Below are 18,081 nucleotides of genomic sequence, written 5' to 3' on the forward strand. Positions count from 1 at the left end.
AAATCGTAAATAGCAGAAATACGTCTATTACAAGAACATTAGATAAAACATGGCACTCATTTGGACAGGCAAAAAAGTGTTGTAATATAAAAAGGGATATAATTATCAAATTGAAATTCAATACAGCCGAAAGGAATAATGATGAGGGCACTTAGAGTTTTGCCGTGAACATCGTTGCTATAAATTTCTTCGTATGCTTTCGTTAATGTTCCAAGTCATTATCTAAAAGTCATTCGAACCGAAGTCGGTCAACTTTGCAAAATCGATGCAAGCATCAAATTCTGTGAGAATTTTTCACGGGGTCTTATAATAATAATTTACATATCTTTATGAAAATTGTAAATTAGGATTAAGTTCAATCGGTTTAACATTACTCGGGGTTAAAAGGATGCAGAAGCTTGAGATCTGAATTCGGAAACTTTTGCACCGATCTGCTTTAAGGTTGACTAAATAATCTGTTGGTAATATTCAAGATTTATTCAGGTGTCGTAATCGGTTGACATTGATTCTTTTAAAACTGAGACACATCTGTCAGTGAAACAGATGCTAGTGTTAGCAATCATAAAGGGAGATGCAAATGATGATACCTTATATTTACAACTGGAATGTCGTCGTCGTTTTACACGTCGACCTCCTGTAAACTTTTATACAACATACGAAGCTATAAAGGCAAAATGGCTATTTTTACACAAGCTTTTATCAATAATCACACAATTACAGATTTAGAAACAAAAACTGTAAAGTCTCCAGTTCGGAGCTGCCGCCTACTATTAAAAACAACCCCCAGATGGAAGTGTTTCGGTTTGTTGGTGTTTCATGGCCATACTGCCATTTATAGCCAGACGGTCATAAAACTAGATTTATTCTTTTAGAGTAGTCCCTGTGAACGATAACACGGAATCTATCAGTTATGGAACGGCAAAGCTATTCCGGGAGCATCCTGATTAAATGCCTCGCTTTGTATAACATAGAAACCCAATTTCTCCTGTCCGAGATCTGTTCCGCTATTTGTTGTTACAAGATGTCAGTGAAAGTCTGCTTAGTTTTTGTTTTATATGTATAATAAATCCCTTACACGCAATGGCATCGTTTCCATGAGCTTTGAAATGCGTAATAGATTTCCCGTCCTAATACCATTATTACCGTAAAAAACACTGCATTTTAAAGAAACATTTTAACTTTGTTGGTTTGCAATTTGTAATAATCTAAGCCCCCGATGAATAACGATTAACTTTGACATAGTATATTTTCTCCAAAGAGCAGGGACATGTTTATTTGTTTGTTTTACTTGTTTGCGTTTAACTCCTTTACCGTTGTAGGTAAAATTTAAAAGCATGCCAGTTCAACCAATAATATTATTTTTAATGTTCTCAGATTTAATCTAATCTATTCGTTTATTTGTCTGAATATTAAATATACGTAAACAATAAGATGCTTTCTTTGGTGATTCATGCGGGTTATGAGGGTAGCGATGTTGCTTAAAAAATACATAACCCGCGTTTTAAAAAAAAGAATTATTTAAAAAAAACCAAATATTTCCCACACGTGAATTCCAGCATATTAGATGCTACTTATTAATGTCAACATATGCAAATCTTGATTTTGACATGCAAGATAAATATGTTGACATGCAACTTAGTTATGTCGACATGCAAAAAAATATGTTGACATGCGAGTTAGTTATGTCGACATGCAATTTATTCATGTTAAGGTGTCTCCACCCTCGATGTTTTTATGGTTTAATCTGTGTAATTTTTGTTTAAATTTGATGATTAATATGCAAACAATCAAATTGAAGTTAAATATTGGTATGTTGCAAATATTTTGTTCATGCTGTAGGAGCTAACACAGGTACACTATCAGGACAGTTATAGCAACTACTGCTCTCTTATCAAACATCACATTTATTGTTTATAAAGCAATTTTTAAAAGAAATTAATCGCAATCCTTTATTTTAAGTATTTTAACATTTTAAGACCATTTAAAAATTGCCAGTATGAAAGCTATCACATTTACAGTGCATTTTGATACGATTTTTCAACCATGAATAAGTACAGTTTAGCAACATAAAACGTCTATAACTTTTGAAATAATGGTTCAAACTCACTGAAAATTGGTACATTTGTAATTCATTATATATCCTATCGAAATCTGCAAAGAAATGTTTACCTTGCCTGGTAAAAAATTATGAAGTGTGGTCTCTGTCAAGTTTGCCTATATACGGTTTTATCAGTTTTTCATTGAATTCAGCGATTTCAACTCAAACTACTCTCTATGAATTGTTAAACATTGGTGTCATTTCACTTTATAGCTTAAAATGTGTTAAACACAAGTATAAATCAAGAAATATTGGCAAAACTATGCACCACATAACACTATTAAGATAACCGATAACGGTAAAATATTCCGGAATGCTCACAATGACGTCACACGACAATCGAAAGACCTTAAGGTATCTCACTTGTCACGTTTCAAGTTCACTGGGCACATTTCCTTAAGAATAAATGTATTTATCATTTTTGCACAGAGAAATTATTACTTAATTCTTTCACAACAAATAATTAATGTAAAATTGATAAACATGTCAGTTTTGTAGTGAACTATATTTTCGTGCGGAAGGCTTGCCGAGAGAAATGATCAAAATCATGCAATCTTTGAAAATTTATTAACATTAATCATTTTATTGTATATTTTTTATCCAATTTCAACATGTGGTAAGTTTAAAACATCTATAAGGTCCGTTTTAAATCTAAAAAAAAATATTAAGGAATTTGATTGACTTCCTGGATAAAATTTTGCAAAGATATACAAAAAGTCTGATTTTTTTAGTCAAAATTTGCAAGAAATTTACTTTTAGAGCCCTCTTACAAAAACCTACATCACTGATGCTCATGTTTTATTATATCAAGTACATACTAAGGACATTTTTAGACAAACTGCATTGAATTTATATATAAAAAAAGATTGATATCCAGAAAGATGTTGTTACTATGGAAAAATAACTAGATGTACGTGCAAACAGGTCATGAAAGAAGTTAAGCGGATTTATACAATTTTTTTTAAATCACTGTATTCAGTCTGATTACTGGACATAATTTGAAGCAATTGTCGTTACTGGCAACAAATGTCAATTCAGAAGACACTGCAAAAAAGTGCTAAAAAGGTCAAACTAAATGCGCCCTAACTCAGAGGAACCAACACTGGACCATCTTTTTCTTTGTCATCACTTATCAGTTTACAAGTCGTTAGAACTCAATCGTAATTCGAAATATAAACAGCCCGAGTTGTTTTAGACATTGATTTTGAGTGTCACTTGATTACGATTGGTGTCTAAAAATAGTCACAATGGCATTGACGCACTGAGAAGAGAAGGGGAATTTGAAGTTATTAATTTATTCGATCAGTGCTTACTATCCATTCAAGATATTATAGTATTACTATAGTCAGGTACTCTTTACACAACTGTGCTGAAAATATAGTCCTATGTAGGATCAGCAGATACAACATTACAACAAATGTTTAGAATATCGATGTACGTCAAATACATGTACGTACGTGTTAGAAAACAAAAATCAACGTTAAATTAATTTTGAAAAGCACCTTTCCCCAAGAAGTGTAAATGTGAAGTTTTCATATTCTTACACTTTTTCATCTTCACGAAAACTAAAAAAAACAAAAACAAAAGAGTGTTATTGCTTTTCTCCGGTAATTGAAAGTACTTTCTCCTCCAGACAGTAAAACTGTTATGTCATCGTTTTTATTACATCTATGTCATTAAATCAAATGAGATAAGATATGAGACAATAGGAAATTGGTTCGGTAGCAAAACAAGGCAGCACCGCCTATAGTCTTGCATGACAACCTAGCCTTAACACGGCAAACAACCAAACCTGTATCGATACAGTTTACTTTAGGATGGGATTAGTTTGGTTTTTATCAATTTCCGTAGGGTGCCACCAACATAGTCTCTGAGTTACGGTTTATTAGTCTTTGCGGAAGACTGTTTGGGGTTTTTTTCTCAATTTTAAGATTTTAATTGGTTTCAGTGCCTTCACCCAATAACTATACTTAGTAATGCAGAATATGCGTGCTCCATTAATAATGAAAATAGCCTTGACATACATGTAATTAACAAAAATTCAATCTTTAGGCGATTTTTTTTACCATGCTCCTACTTCATTAACCTGAAATGGAAGGAGGAAAAGGCAAAATTAACATGACTGTGCAAAATCTATTTGCAAGATATAAGTCGCAATAATGGCATTACTTTAAAGGTAGTGCTGAATAACACGTGACGCCTATCTCAATCTTTAAGTGGCGTCGGCAGCAAATTGAAAGAAGGGTGCTTCACTCATCAGAAATCGTGACAAGCAGAAAAATTATTATGGTTATGGTAATGTCTAACTTTGCAAAAAAGTGGAGAGGGGCTAAGCCCCCCCCCACCCTCCAGTCACCCCCCCCCCCCTCTACTCCCCGTTCCGACGCCTGTGTCTTAACTATATGATACATGAAGTTTTGTATTTGCAGTGTATGTTTTCTTGGGAGATTTAAATGGCGTGGTGGATCTAATGACCAACCTTTACGATCGAGGCCTATTGGACACTGGCGAGTACATCGTCATCTTTGTGGATCACGTGACGTTTGACAGAACAGATACCCTCAAATACTTTAAACGTAAGCTGCGAAAAGTCATGTACAATGTACACTTTGTCAAGATTACTTCGTGCATCTAAAACTGATCGTACGGTAACGTTTTGTCTCGAAAAGGCCAACTATTATCATGGATTAGCTTAATAAGTTATTTTTCGATATGATTACTGGATACCCCGTATTAGATTATATTGTTTTGCTTGCCTCTTTGCGCTGGCAAAAAACACTTAGCTAATTGTCTGGGTTTTTAAAAAATGATGCTGCATAAAAAATAAATGAATAGACACTGAGCAGAATCGTATATATTGGCAAAATACCAAACGTACGATTTCCTTCAGAAGATGACATAAAAACTCCATTACTAGAAAAAAATGTGTCTTTAATTATCTCATCTAGCTGTCACTAATACAAGAATTTGATCGAAAACGTAGTAAGTAACAGAACTGACTACTCTCGGTATCTCTATGCAGTGCTATTTTACTGAAATGGACGTTCTGCATTACGTGTGAATAAAACAAATAATAATAAAATTATTGGTGGTAATAATTTCACTAACAGTACTATGTATTAGTACAAATATCCATATTTCTTTTAAGATTTTACCTCGGTGATAGTATTGTACATGTACATACATATATTGATTTCAACGTGAATTAATTATATGACTCTTAGGAACGATAGATAACCCTGAGGAGAAGAGAAACGCGGACGCCGCCCGATCTCTGCTGATCATCACACTTAGTCCTTACTCAAGCGAAAACTACACACAGTTCCAGGATAAAGTCAGGGTATTCAACGAAGAGCCGCCATTCAACTTCTTTAATCCATTCTCTTCTTATCAAAAAGTGGTAAATATAGTTTAAGTTTACTTTAAGTGAACATTTAGACTCCATTTTTTCTGCACAGGTAAACAGTGATGTCTTTTTTGCGTAAGCATTTATTTACTTTATTAGAACTGTTCAAGTGCCAGGTTAAAGCCACTAACTACGTGTAGCACCTATAGCTGACAATTTGAGAGACGATCAATTTGATAACATTTACCTTTATATCAGTACTACCAGTACTTTGATTTATTTGTGTTTTACAGATTACTGTGTATGCTGCCTATCTGTTCGATGCAGTTATCTTGTATGCGAAGGCTGCTCATCAACTTCTACTGGAGGGAGGGGAAATCACAAATGGCACGGCAATTATTCATTCGCTGTTAAACCAGAGTTATGAAAGTATGTTGAACTTTAATAAATATTAGTAGATTTTGTCTGATGATCTTGCATAATGAATTATTCTTTGTATCCAAATATGACGTCAGTCTATTTTATTAAGTACTTTGATTAACTTCATTTTCTTTAAACATTTTTAGAATAGACATGAGCAAACGAAATTTATAACAAGACAAAGCAAATAAAAATTTTGGAGAAAAAAAGATAAAAAATTTGGACATTTATATCAAGAGGGTTACATAAAAAAAATTCTATTTCAACCATTATACCATAATAATTGTGTATTATGATACTTGTTTAGGTCAGTTAATCGGATGTTCACTAATATGCAGAAGACTAGGGTTTTTGGATGTAAACCTTATTAATCTTTTAACTAACTACTATACTCTTCCTCATTAGGTATTCAAGGGACATCCACCTTCATAGACCAGAACGGCGACGCGGAAGGGAACTATACTCTGCTGGCAAGAATGGAGATCGACAATCCCGTCACAAAGTACTCCATGCAGCCGGTCGGCCATTTTCAATCCAGCGATGGTTCTCTTCCGGTAAATTGAAGTAAATTTTCTTGATCTGGGTCGACGTTTCATTTTCTTAGGATGGAAATGCAGAAGACAGTGAAATCACCGCAAAGTAGCGTTACTAAGGCCTCTGTGTAATTTCCTGATAGAAAAATGAGTTTTGAATGAATGAAACTGTAGGATGCCAGTTCCCATTGATTTTGTTTCATTTACTGTCCATTAATGAGAGACTTGGAATAATAGAGCCCCTTCATCGGCCCGTGGTAAATGGTCCGCTGATTAGATGATTGGGATGGTTTCCTTTTTAGTTAAAAACATTCAGAGTCTTTGGAATCTGACCAAAATTAAAGAAAGAAAAGATTAACATGTTATCTTGTGTTATTCACCAGTCATTACTGGATGTCAAGTGAATCAATGATATTCATTTGTTACGAAAGCAATTTGATTAGTTTTTATATTGGAGTTTAAATAAAAAGCGAAGAAAAACAAAGCTACACAGCAACTGCTCTGTAAACAAGTAGCTTTGACAAAATCATGATTCCATTTTATTTTGGTTTTATTGTGTTAGTAGCAAGAGGCAGTACAAATCTCTTATATCAAGACATTCTTAATGATATACTCAGTAAAAATAGAGCTCGCACATTGCAACATTGTTAGCATTTGTAACACGTATTATATAGAACACACAATGGTAAATCTTGGTTTATGATATTGAACAGAATTAACATTATAAAGAGTTAGCAAACTTTTGTTCCAGGTGCTGAGAATGTACGGCCCTGACCTCATAGACTGGGTCTCGGGCTTCCCCCCGATTGATGAACCAGAATGTGGGTACAGAAGACAAAGGTGTATTCCCCCAAAACGTTAGTACAATGTATACATGACGTCACATGACGTCACATCCAAACCCTTAGGAGAACACAGTAGATGATTCATGATAGATAACAATACACCTTCACACACGCATTTCAATTATATTATTAACGGTTTCTAGTCATGGAATTTTTTTTTCATCAATCGTTCATTATGCAATTTGAAATTAAGCTCAAGCACTACGTATGTTTTTACTAATCTGAGGTTTTTTTTTTACCTTGCAGAGTATACGTTGGAGATAGTACTAGGCACCGTGGGAGGCATTCTTGTGCTTTGTCTGATAGGGGCAGGGATAGCATACAGGTAAGGACATTTGCCCCCAGGTATATTCCATCGTATTTATCATTACATCAACAGCATTTTCTAGTGAATTTCAGCAATCATTTCCATCGGACAGATACTAGTACATTGAAAGTAAATAAAAACCATCCAAACAGTTTTTTGTTTTGTCGATAAGACTGTGTATGAATTTGGTTTTTACTTTAAATAGCCAAAAAACGAGGTTAGCCGAAAGGGTAATTACCTGATTGTTTTTGTAGTGACCTGAAATAACGGTAATTTCTTGTCACCTTCTACCAGTAACTATTATATAAATAGTGCCTGTTTGGGAGGATAACAGTTGAAATTGACACCCCGAGAAAACCATTGTCAACCGACGCGAAGCGGAGGTTGACAATGATTTTCGAAGGGTGTCGATTTCAACTGTTATCCTCCCAAACAGGCACTATTTATTTTATTATACTGAATGTCAATTTTAAAGAAAACTTAAATGCTTTTCTATAGGAATGACTTGAATTCTACTGCGAACCGTACGCGCATCATTTACGCGCATGTAACAATTCGTTATGTTACCCGTTGCTAACGCTGAGGGTAATAAAACGAATTATTAACTACATCTAAACCAATCAGATTTTAGTATTTAACATGAAAGTATTTAAATTAATATACCTCATGGTATTTTCCTTAGAAATCCCTTCCCCTTTGTAGTTTCTAAATTGTATGCTTCATTCCATAGAAACAATATTCCAGCAAATTACGATACTGTGTTATGACTGTAATGAAGAAGACATTCTTAGATGGACTAGGTGTGTTAAAATAATATGTCTAATCTCAAAGACCCACAATTAAGAAGAAAGCAAATAACTCATAAGTAATTGCTCTGGTAACGAAACTGAAGATCTAAAATATAAATTGTTTTTGCTCACATAATCTCTTTTTGTATAAATCTTTCGAGACTTCTACAAATATAAGGCAAACGTAAAAGTACATCATATAGAATATTACAACAGCATATCAAAATCTTATATCATTGGCATACTGTATACTGCTGTTTATCGTACACACTACTATTTATTTCACCTCGACGCTACTAAACCAGTTTCGTTAATTGAATGCATTCCGTCAGACTGATACTGTGTTCCATCATTGCGAATCTCTTAACCTAGTTATGGGGGATCTGTCATTCATCATGGAACTCTCAAGTGTTCGATTTTTTTATATAACTCCTAATCGGTTTACCCACACAGAAACCAAAGAGGATCTCACCATGTCTGCCTGTTATCATCGCGCAATGATACACAGTCCGTTCTTGTCGTCTGATGAAAATGATCAGTTTCCCAATGACAATAATTGTAACATACACTAAATTTACCATCAGTTTTTTATTACATGTACAAAAGGGTACGTTTTATGAATTTGGTCGATATACCCTTTGTTCACCGAACCGCAGAGCTATTGTTTTTCTACAATAAATAAAAACGTAAATGTGAATGAATTAAAAATAAAGTTAAGTACATTTTTATGACAGTGGTCCTTAAGTATTGAAAAAAGTGGATACTGTATTCTGCTGTAGTGAATAGCGTTTGCTCTCGTCCCAGTAGAGATAGACCTCGAGTATGTCGGGCCGGGGAGTTAAAAGTGTAGTTCTGAGAAACAATAAAATCTAAAACACCAGAGGAAAGAATTGCACTGTAATTAATAGCTTTTTGATCAAGTTTAATGTAATGGTGAAAAATGCTTTCAGATATAGGCCGATTCCCAACCGCCAAGAGAAGGGGAAAGTCGTAAAAATTTGTTTTAGTGTGATTGAAGTAAGATGCTGCGATACTCGTGAACTCTGATATATGTACAGAATTTCCTGTATAAATTGCCGAGGCAGTCAATAAAACTGTATATTAATTTAAATTGGTCTTATTTATTGACTTGTTGCCATTTACCGAATACCAGACAAATCTGAAACAACGTATTTCATTTTATTTAAAGCATCGATCATCTCTGCAAAAATACAAGTTGATCTAAATAGGTTCAGATTTATTTCACTGTAGCATACTTAATGTTCTGTTATCAGATATACATGTACTTGCGTTGAAATTGAAAACACGTATATTTTGTCTTTAGTCACATAATCTATACACGTATATATGATTTATGAATGATGATATATATAATTTATATCCCAACCAGTAATTGGATTTTATTTCAGAAATTGGAAATATGAACAAGAGATCGCCGGTCTCTTGTGGAAGGTGGATAAAGCCGAGATCCATGCCTCGTTGTCCGGCCACAAAAACGCAGAGTTCGTCATGGACCAGGACAAGAAAGATGCATATGGTAGCAAGGTAATGCAGAATAAAGCTCCGACTCGTTTTAGATTAATCGAGCGAAGGATCTTTTGGAAAATATTTGGATTTTTAGGTCTCTCATCGACAGATGTACTTTTGAACTTTAGTATCATTCAGTTGTTGCTAAATAATGCAAACTGATATGCCACAGTCACAGACTAATCTTCTTTGATAATTTTTTATCTGGCATGTATTTGCTGTTTTGGTCTGTTAGGTTTTTTAAAAATTAATTGGGGGAGGAGGGGGTTACACAAATATAACTTTTTTATGATTTTTTTTATTTGAAGATAAGAATATTTTGGTACATAGTTTACATGTTAAGGAACTGGTCTCTTTTTTGACAGCTTTCGTTAAACAGCCAACATTCCATGGATTCCAGAGCGTCTAACCAACAAGTGTACGCTGTCACCAGCTACTATAAGGGCCAGCTAGTCGCCATCAAGAAATATGAAATCAAGTCACTGGTCATCAATCGAAAAATGCAAAAGGAAATGAAAGTGGTATGGTATTTCATGGCCGAACTTTTGAGTGGCATTCTCCATTAACATGTATTCTTATGTGTACAAAGCTATGTCACTGATATATATAATTATATATAACTGATATTATGTAGATGAAAGACTTGCGACATAGCAACGTCAATGCGTTTATCGGAGCCTGCATTGATCATCCGAGGTTTACCATCCTCACTGAATACTGTTCGAAGGGCAGTTTACAGGTACGAATAGCAATTAGGATTATGAATATGAAAACCTTTTTTAAAAATAAATATTCCTTTATATTATTACTGGTCAAAAGCTTTTAGTATGATATTTCTAAAGTAATGTGCATTACAGGATATCCTCGAAAATGAAGACGTGAAACTCGACGATATGTTTATCGCCTCCCTCATTAAAGACATGATTCAGGTACATTACCATCACTGAATATTTGGAATGATTAATTTCGATAAATGCACGTGGGTGATATTGATCAGAAGTGTGATGTGATTTTGTGTGGTCTTCATTATTCCAAAAATTTCTTTCTGATTATTTTCCGTTTGAAGTACAAATATAAAATGTTTTGCAAAGTAACAAATACGAATGACAAATAAATCTTGGTTATTTCTGTTTCCCTCTCAAATGGAAAACCTAATTGCAAGGTATTCACAGTTATTCAGATATCAACGACTCTCATTGGGGGAATTAACACTGACAGGTTTTTAAGATAAGATATATTGTAATAATTAATAACGAGTGGTTCCATGCGACAAAAGTGGAGGAATAATTATATTTCTTGTATTTCAATTTCAATTAGGTATGTACATGTAGCTAGAATTAACAAAAGACTGGATTTCTTGAGCATACATAAAATATATCACTATACTATATTGCACGATAAAAAATGGGATAAGCAAATGAGAGTAGAAAAAATACATTTGTAATAAATTGATGCATGAATATATTGTTCCAGGGACTGCTATTTCTACACAACAGCGAGCTAGGATGTCACGGCAATTTTAAGTCGTCTAACTGTGTTGTAAACAGTCGTTGGACGCTCCAGGTGTCCGACTTTGCTCTGCTAGAAATCCGCGCCAAAACGTACCGGAAGGAGGACGAGCATGCGTACTACAGAAGTAATTAAAATTATCATTTTTATGCAAACGATGTAAGATTTTTTTTTTTAAATGGTATATGTATAAACATTACGATTAGTTAGATAGGTTTTGTTTTAACACTTTCTTTTTTTCTATAAATTTAACTCACTTTTGTAAATAATTCGCACTTTTTAATTCTTTCGGACAGATTTATTTTGGCGGGCCCCAGAAGAGTTACGTAGTCCTCAGAAAAGAGGGTCGTCTAAGGGGGATGTCTATGCTTTCGGTATCATTCTCCACGAAATCTTTGGGAGATGTGGACCTTTTGGTTTCTGTAACATGGTCCCAAAAGGTACCAAAATTTTTATTTTCACTAATTTAAAAACATTTTAATCGATTAGAACATTTCAGCCATTACATATGCATGTACCTGTTGTGTTGATATTTGGTTATATTTACAGATATTGTTTACCGTGTTATTGATGGTGGTGTGTTTCCATTCCGACCAGACACTAGTTCCTTAAAATGTGATAAATATATAATTGACTGCATGGTGGATTGTTGGAGTGAATCGCCGGAAGACAGGCCCGATTTCCGGTGTATTTACAAAACACTACATAAAATGCGGGAGGGAATGTAAGTTTTCCATATTTCTTGCTTTTTTTCTTTTTTTTATGAATTTCAATCTACGGATTACTTAAGCTTTTTAACTACAAAGAGGAATTATAATTACCCGATCAAAGTTTTGAATTTTATCCTTAATGTTTCCTACTTCAATGAATAGGAAAAAAGGTAGAGAGTTTCACAGTATTCGTTAAGAAAATTAGTTCTACTGATTTACAAAGCATTATTTGGAATTTATTGCTAAACACGTTTTAAAAAAAGATCAGGTTTACGCAATTTGCAAAATTATTTTTTATCATTGGTAGTAAATGCACATGGCTTGTTTCAATGTTAAATATTTTCTGGTTTGTGGAGATTTTATTTCATTTGTAATCGACTCAGTAAGACAGATAACTATTACTAGTGTACATGTACTACGAGAAATGCAAAAACCAAGTTTGTGGCTCGTTGGGATGTACATGTAAATCATCCACTAAATTCACAAATATAGAGCCACCACGGACGATGATTATTCCAGAACCCTGAGTAAAACGACCAAAGGAATATAAATATCTGTGCCGGTGGTCAAGCAGATGAGTAATTACGTTTTCAGAAAACAAATTACAGTATTAGATGTATAAAGTCGGAGATTGAGATGTGTATTTTCCTCGAATAATACAACCAATGTCCATATATATTGTGTGAAGTATTTAATATCAATTGAAAATTGTGTTTAAACAGGAAGAGAAACATTTTTGACCAAATCATGACAATGATGGAGTCGTACCAGAACCATCTAGAGGAACTGGTGGAGAGCAGGACCATACAGCTCGCGGACGAAAAGAAAAAGACGGAAACACTTCTTCACCGAATGCTGCCTCGGTAAACTTAATGTATAGAATAATAGCAATAATATAATAATTATATCGATATAATAATGATAGTGATATAATAGTATAATAGCAATAATATAATAGCAATGATAGCCTAGAAAATTTTATTTGGCTCCGTAAACGGAGTACTTTGGCTGTGAATTCTAATAAGCGTTTTTGGCAGAATGCGGCTTCCGCTAAATCAAGTACATCGCTAAACTGATATGTCAGGCACACGTGTAAAAGAATAGGAGCATCCAAGAATAAGCTAATTTAAATTAATTCCATGCCAATGGCTCAAAAACTAATTTCCGCCAAATATCGTACACGCCAAATATAATACGTCTATAGTATTACACATATATACTTCTTGTTTGTAGACCAATAGCCGACCAACTTAAACAAGGACATTTCGTAAAGCCAGAGGTCTATGCATCCGTTACGATCTACTTCAGTGACATCTGTGGGTTTACAACACTCTCGGCAAAAATTACCCCTATGGAGGTAAACTGTAAACAAGTTTTCTTTTAAATGACATTGTAAACTTTCAATGATTTAATAAATGCAAGATGTTTATTATAGAAGAGAAAATTTTGCCGTGACTGTAAACGACCTTTAAATGCTTTTTTCTTTACTTTTCCTGTAACCAGGTAGTTCGGATGTTGAATTCTCTGTACACCATGTTTGATTCCATCATCAAGAATTATGACGTATACAAAGTGGAAACCATTGGTGATGCTTACATGGTCGTCAGTGGTCTTCCAATCAGGAACGGCGACACACATGCAGGCGAGGTAGCCTCGATGTCGCTGGAACTTCTTCGTGCCATAAAAACTTTCCGAATAACTTTCCTTCAAGACGAAACTCTGAAATTAAGAATCGGGATGCATTCAGGTCAGTCTGCCTAAGACTGCGGAGCAAAAATGGGGAGGGGCGCAAAATTTTCTTTGTTTTTTTTTTTTTATCAAAATTTGTTTCGGGATATTTAATTTCGTTATATAAATAAGAAAGCGTCTGCTCTTCATGTTCATGTCTGAAACTTTCAGAAAACAATTATTACGCCTAATTAATGACTGTATTTCATACATTAAAAGAGGTACACTATCGATATTGTATATTAACTGTTTATTACAATTATTTAAAGCAGCATGTATACTCATAATTCAAAAGGTATCATTTTGATGCACACTAATTAAAAGTAATTAGTATTGATTATGAGGATATTTTGCAATCTCTCAGGATATTAACATCGATCTTTTTATAGGTCCCTGTGTTGCTGGAGTTGTCGGCCTTACTATGCCGAGGTATACCCTGTTTGGTGACACAGTGAATACGGCCTCAAGAATGGAATCCAATGGCGAACGTAAGCATTCTGTGCATGATTAATTAAACACTCTGAAATGATTATTTAAAATGTTAAACAACAGGCGGAATAAAAACAATTGTTTTTTTTAACTTGTTTCAGCATTAAAAATTCACTGCAGTGAGGCCTGCAAGGGTTTATTAGACAAACTAGGTGGTTACAAGCTGGAGCCGAGGGGACTAGTGGAAATGAAGGTGAATACAGAGAGAGAGAGAGAGAGAGAGAGAGAGATCTTTCACTCGTGAAATTTGACTATCCGTAATAGATTTAAAAGGTCTGTCTAGTGTTAAACTATATAGTTACATGTTTGTCAAAATGTCATACTTTTTGTTATGTATGTGTCCCTGTAATTATATGGTCGGATCAGTCAATTTTTTTTCTATTTAAGGGTAAAGGAGAAATGTTTACTTACTGGTTAATTAGCGAGGATGCTCACATCAGGCGCCAGAGACTACAAAGGTGTAGTCAAACAATGAAAATGAATACACCGTGGGCCCAAGCTACTCGGCAGGCTTACATGCAGTTCTCAAAACCGGAAATCAGTGAACCCTCGCAGGGCGAAGACAGTCAGCCATTTATGGAGATTTTCAGAGAGAATGAGATCAATTCCTCTCGTGAAGATTCTCCAAAAATCAACCACCACGATCAATTTAGCTCACCAAAAGACATCCGCTCATTTTCCTCCAAATTGCGGTATGTTCCGAATGGAATTCTCTCGGAAGACAAACGATTCAGTGATATCAAACTGATGGGTTCCGGACAGGACATTGTAGAGCGCACGGCGCTGATCTCTGACCACGATTTCTACGACAGTGACCCTGACGCTCAGGAGAAGACTCGGCATCTCTCCGTGGGCAATAGAACTCAGATCAAGCTCGTGGACAGGGCCCCGGAAAGACCGAGAAGTGCCAGGAACAATAACCGGGAAATGTATAAGTTAAACTCGGAAAGTGTGCCAGAGTACACGTCCCTGATGTCGGACTCGGCAGTGTGATGCCATTATATGAACAAGATACAGCTACGGGGCCAACGAATATCAAATTTATAATTGCATTTAAGTAGAATAATCTATTTGTCACAGATACATTTACAGATGTATTTACACGTGAATGTAAATGTTATAATTCATTGTCAGATCATATATAATGCATTTTGATCGATTGTATAAAAATAAAGCGCAATGTGATATATTTCATTCCAAACATGAACATTTCGTGTGCGACCATATCAATTCCATTTCACGGGTCAGAGAGAGAGAGAGAGAGAGTTGCCTATCATGTTTTATTATATTGTATGTTATGTATGCTCGAGGAAGTATAATAAAATGAGTATTTAATTCTCAGTAACTTAATCATTACTTGCTTTTATTTTCATTATGTTTACAATTAATCGTGTACGGGATCTTTAGCTCACCTGTACCAAAGGTTCTAGTGAGCATTTTTTATCTCCTGTTGTCCAGTGTCCGTCCTTTTCACATCACCACTAGGCCAAAGAACTATATATGATATGAGTTAAATTTGGCCCCCATAATTCGCCATTTTTTAAAGTGTTTCCAGTACAATAAAATGTTATGCTATTAATATTTTAGAAGAGGTGATGTAAAATATATTTTTCACCTATTTATTTGATTTATTTGCACTCACTGGCAGTATATGACGTCAGAAGTGACGATATTTCTATAATTCAATCAAAATCAGACAAAAATTGACGTATTACTTATTTTTATGAATGGGAAATATAGAGCGCATGCTTGAACAAGTTTTTTGTCACTTATAAGCCTTGGCTAGATACATCTCTGATTAAAATATTTTGTTTGTTCAAGCATGCGCTCTATGTTTTTTGAAAGAAAAACTGCTTGAAAACAAGCTGTTTTATGTTGAAAAAGCAAAAATGGCGGGGAAAAGTTGTCTTTACGATGTCATATTTCTAAGTTGTGGGCAGTTGAATCAAAATTAACATTATGTAAAAACATCACATACATATATGTACAAAGAAAACAAAGAATAACAGTAAAATGATGATGTTCATTTTAGGGGGCCATTTTAGGCCCATATCATATATAGTCCAAACTTTATACAAAGCATTCTTATAGAAAGGGGATTTGAATTGTTGAAATAAAGGGCGTTACCTTTTTCAAAAGGGATATAATTGCGAAACAGTGAGTATAGGGTATGTGTCTTTCAAAATCTTCTTCTCAAGAACCACTGCACCAGAAATGCCAATACTGTAAACCAACTTTTATTTGCGTATGAGAAATTTTCGCGAGGTTAGAGAGAGCCTTGTCATCGCGAATATTTCTCGCCGCGAACCAATCCTTTGTCTATATTTTTTTTTAACATTACAGGTCTTCATAAGGCGAACATTAGTCGTCGCAAACCAGTTTATCGGCCGTTAATCGCGAAATAAAGTCACCGCGAATAAAATTGGTTTACAATATTTACACAAAAGCTTGCTTATATAGTGAAGATTCTAAATTGTAAAAATCGTGACCTTAATATCAAAACTGGAACCCAGGCGGGGTTCAAAGTTTAACAAAGAAATACATAGGGAAAATGTTAAAAATATTCTTCCCCTAGAACCACTGCACCAGAAATGCTAATATTTACACCAAGGCTTGTTTATACAGTCAAGATTCTAAATGGTAAAAATTGTAACCCTCAGGCCAAAACTGGGGCCCCAGGCGGGGTTTAAAGTTAAACATATTAAAAAATATTTTAAAATCTTCTCAAGAACCACTGCACCAGAAATGCCAATATTTATACAAAAGCTTATTCATATAGTGAAGATTCTAAATTGTAAAAATCGTGGCCCTCGAACCAAAACTTCAGGTGCATGGCGGGGTTTAAAGATTAACATAGAAATACTATAGAATTTTTCTTCCCCTAGAACCACTGAACCAGAAAAGCCAATATTTACACTCAGCCTTGTTTATACAGTGAAGATTCTAAATTGTAATAAATTATGACCCTCGGAACAAAACTGGGGCCCCAGGTGGTGTTCAAAGTTTAACATAAAAATACGTACGAAAAATGTTTCAATCTTCTTCTCAAGAACATGGAAATACATAGGGAAAATGTTTAAAAATTTTCTTCTCAAGAACCCTGCACAAGAAATGCCAATATTTACACCAAAACTTGTTTCTACAGAGTGAAGATTTTATGTTGTAAAAATCGTGACCTACGGAACAAAACTGGGACCCAAAGCGGGTTTAAAGGGTAACATAGAAAAAATGTTTAAAATCTTCTCAATAACCACTGCACCAGAAATGCCAATATTTATATAAAGCTTGTTTTTACAGTCAAGATTCTAAATAGAAAAAATTGTAACCCTCAGGCCAAAACTGAGGCCCCAGGCAGGGTTTCAAAGTTTAACATAGAAATACATAGGAAACATGTTTAAAAATTTTCTTCTCAAGAACCACTGCACTAGAAATGACAATATTTACACCAAAGCTTGTTTACATAGTGAAGATTTTATGTTGTAAAAATCGTGACCCTCAGAACAAAACTGGGGCCCCAGGCGGGGTTCAAAGTTTAACATAAAAATACGTAGGAAAAATGTTTCAATATTCTTCTCAAGAACCACTCCACCAGAAAAGCCAATATTTACACAGAAGCTTGTTTATTTAGTAAAAAAAATTGGGGCCTGAGGTGGGGTTCAAAGTTTAATGTATATAGAGAAAAAAATGTTTAAAAATCTTCTTCTTAAGAACTACAATGCTTCAATTTGTGAGATTTCTTTACAGACATCCTTGAATAATGTAATTAATGAAGGCGTGACCA

At 34.5% G+C, this 18,081-nt stretch overlaps 1 protein-coding gene across 4 annotated transcripts in view; it reads left to right on the forward strand.

Annotated features, from left to right (window-relative positions):
* Positions 1 to 15,650, forward strand: part of LOC128165328 (receptor-type guanylate cyclase Gyc76C-like) — a 32,045-nt gene extending 16,395 nt beyond the window's left edge. For 3 of the 4 annotated variants that reach the window (XM_052829747.1, XM_052829748.1, XM_052829746.1), the window contains 19 exons: positions 4,528 to 4,674; positions 5,323 to 5,498; positions 5,738 to 5,873; positions 6,270 to 6,418; positions 7,149 to 7,254; positions 7,489 to 7,567; positions 9,747 to 9,882; positions 10,230 to 10,385; positions 10,499 to 10,603; positions 10,722 to 10,793; positions 11,338 to 11,500; positions 11,670 to 11,813; positions 11,923 to 12,097; positions 12,806 to 12,946; positions 13,317 to 13,440; positions 13,587 to 13,830; positions 14,201 to 14,299; positions 14,402 to 14,493; positions 14,688 to 15,650. In XM_052829747.1, the coding sequence (XP_052685707.1) occupies positions 4,528 to 4,674; positions 5,323 to 5,498; positions 5,738 to 5,873; positions 6,270 to 6,418; positions 7,149 to 7,254; positions 7,489 to 7,567; positions 9,747 to 9,882; positions 10,230 to 10,385; positions 10,499 to 10,603; positions 10,722 to 10,793; positions 11,338 to 11,500; positions 11,670 to 11,813; positions 11,923 to 12,097; positions 12,806 to 12,946; positions 13,317 to 13,440; positions 13,587 to 13,830; positions 14,201 to 14,299; positions 14,402 to 14,493; positions 14,688 to 15,293 (3,050 nt within the window). In that variant the 3' untranslated portion in view covers positions 15,294 to 15,650. The remainder of the gene's footprint in view (positions 1 to 4,527; positions 4,675 to 5,322; positions 5,499 to 5,737; positions 5,874 to 6,269; positions 6,419 to 7,148; positions 7,255 to 7,488; positions 7,568 to 9,746; positions 9,883 to 10,229; positions 10,386 to 10,498; positions 10,604 to 10,721; positions 10,794 to 11,337; positions 11,501 to 11,669; positions 11,814 to 11,922; positions 12,098 to 12,805; positions 12,947 to 13,316; positions 13,441 to 13,586; positions 13,831 to 14,200; positions 14,300 to 14,401; positions 14,494 to 14,687) is intronic. The other variant, XM_052829749.1, reaches the window with a different exon arrangement.
* Positions 15,651 to 18,081: the final 2,431 nt, after the last annotated feature.

Source organism: Crassostrea angulata, chromosome 10 (genome assembly GCF_025612915.1).
Source record: "Crassostrea angulata isolate pt1a10 chromosome 10, ASM2561291v2, whole genome shotgun sequence".
NCBI lineage: Eukaryota > Metazoa > Mollusca > Bivalvia > Ostreida > Ostreidae > Magallana > Magallana angulata.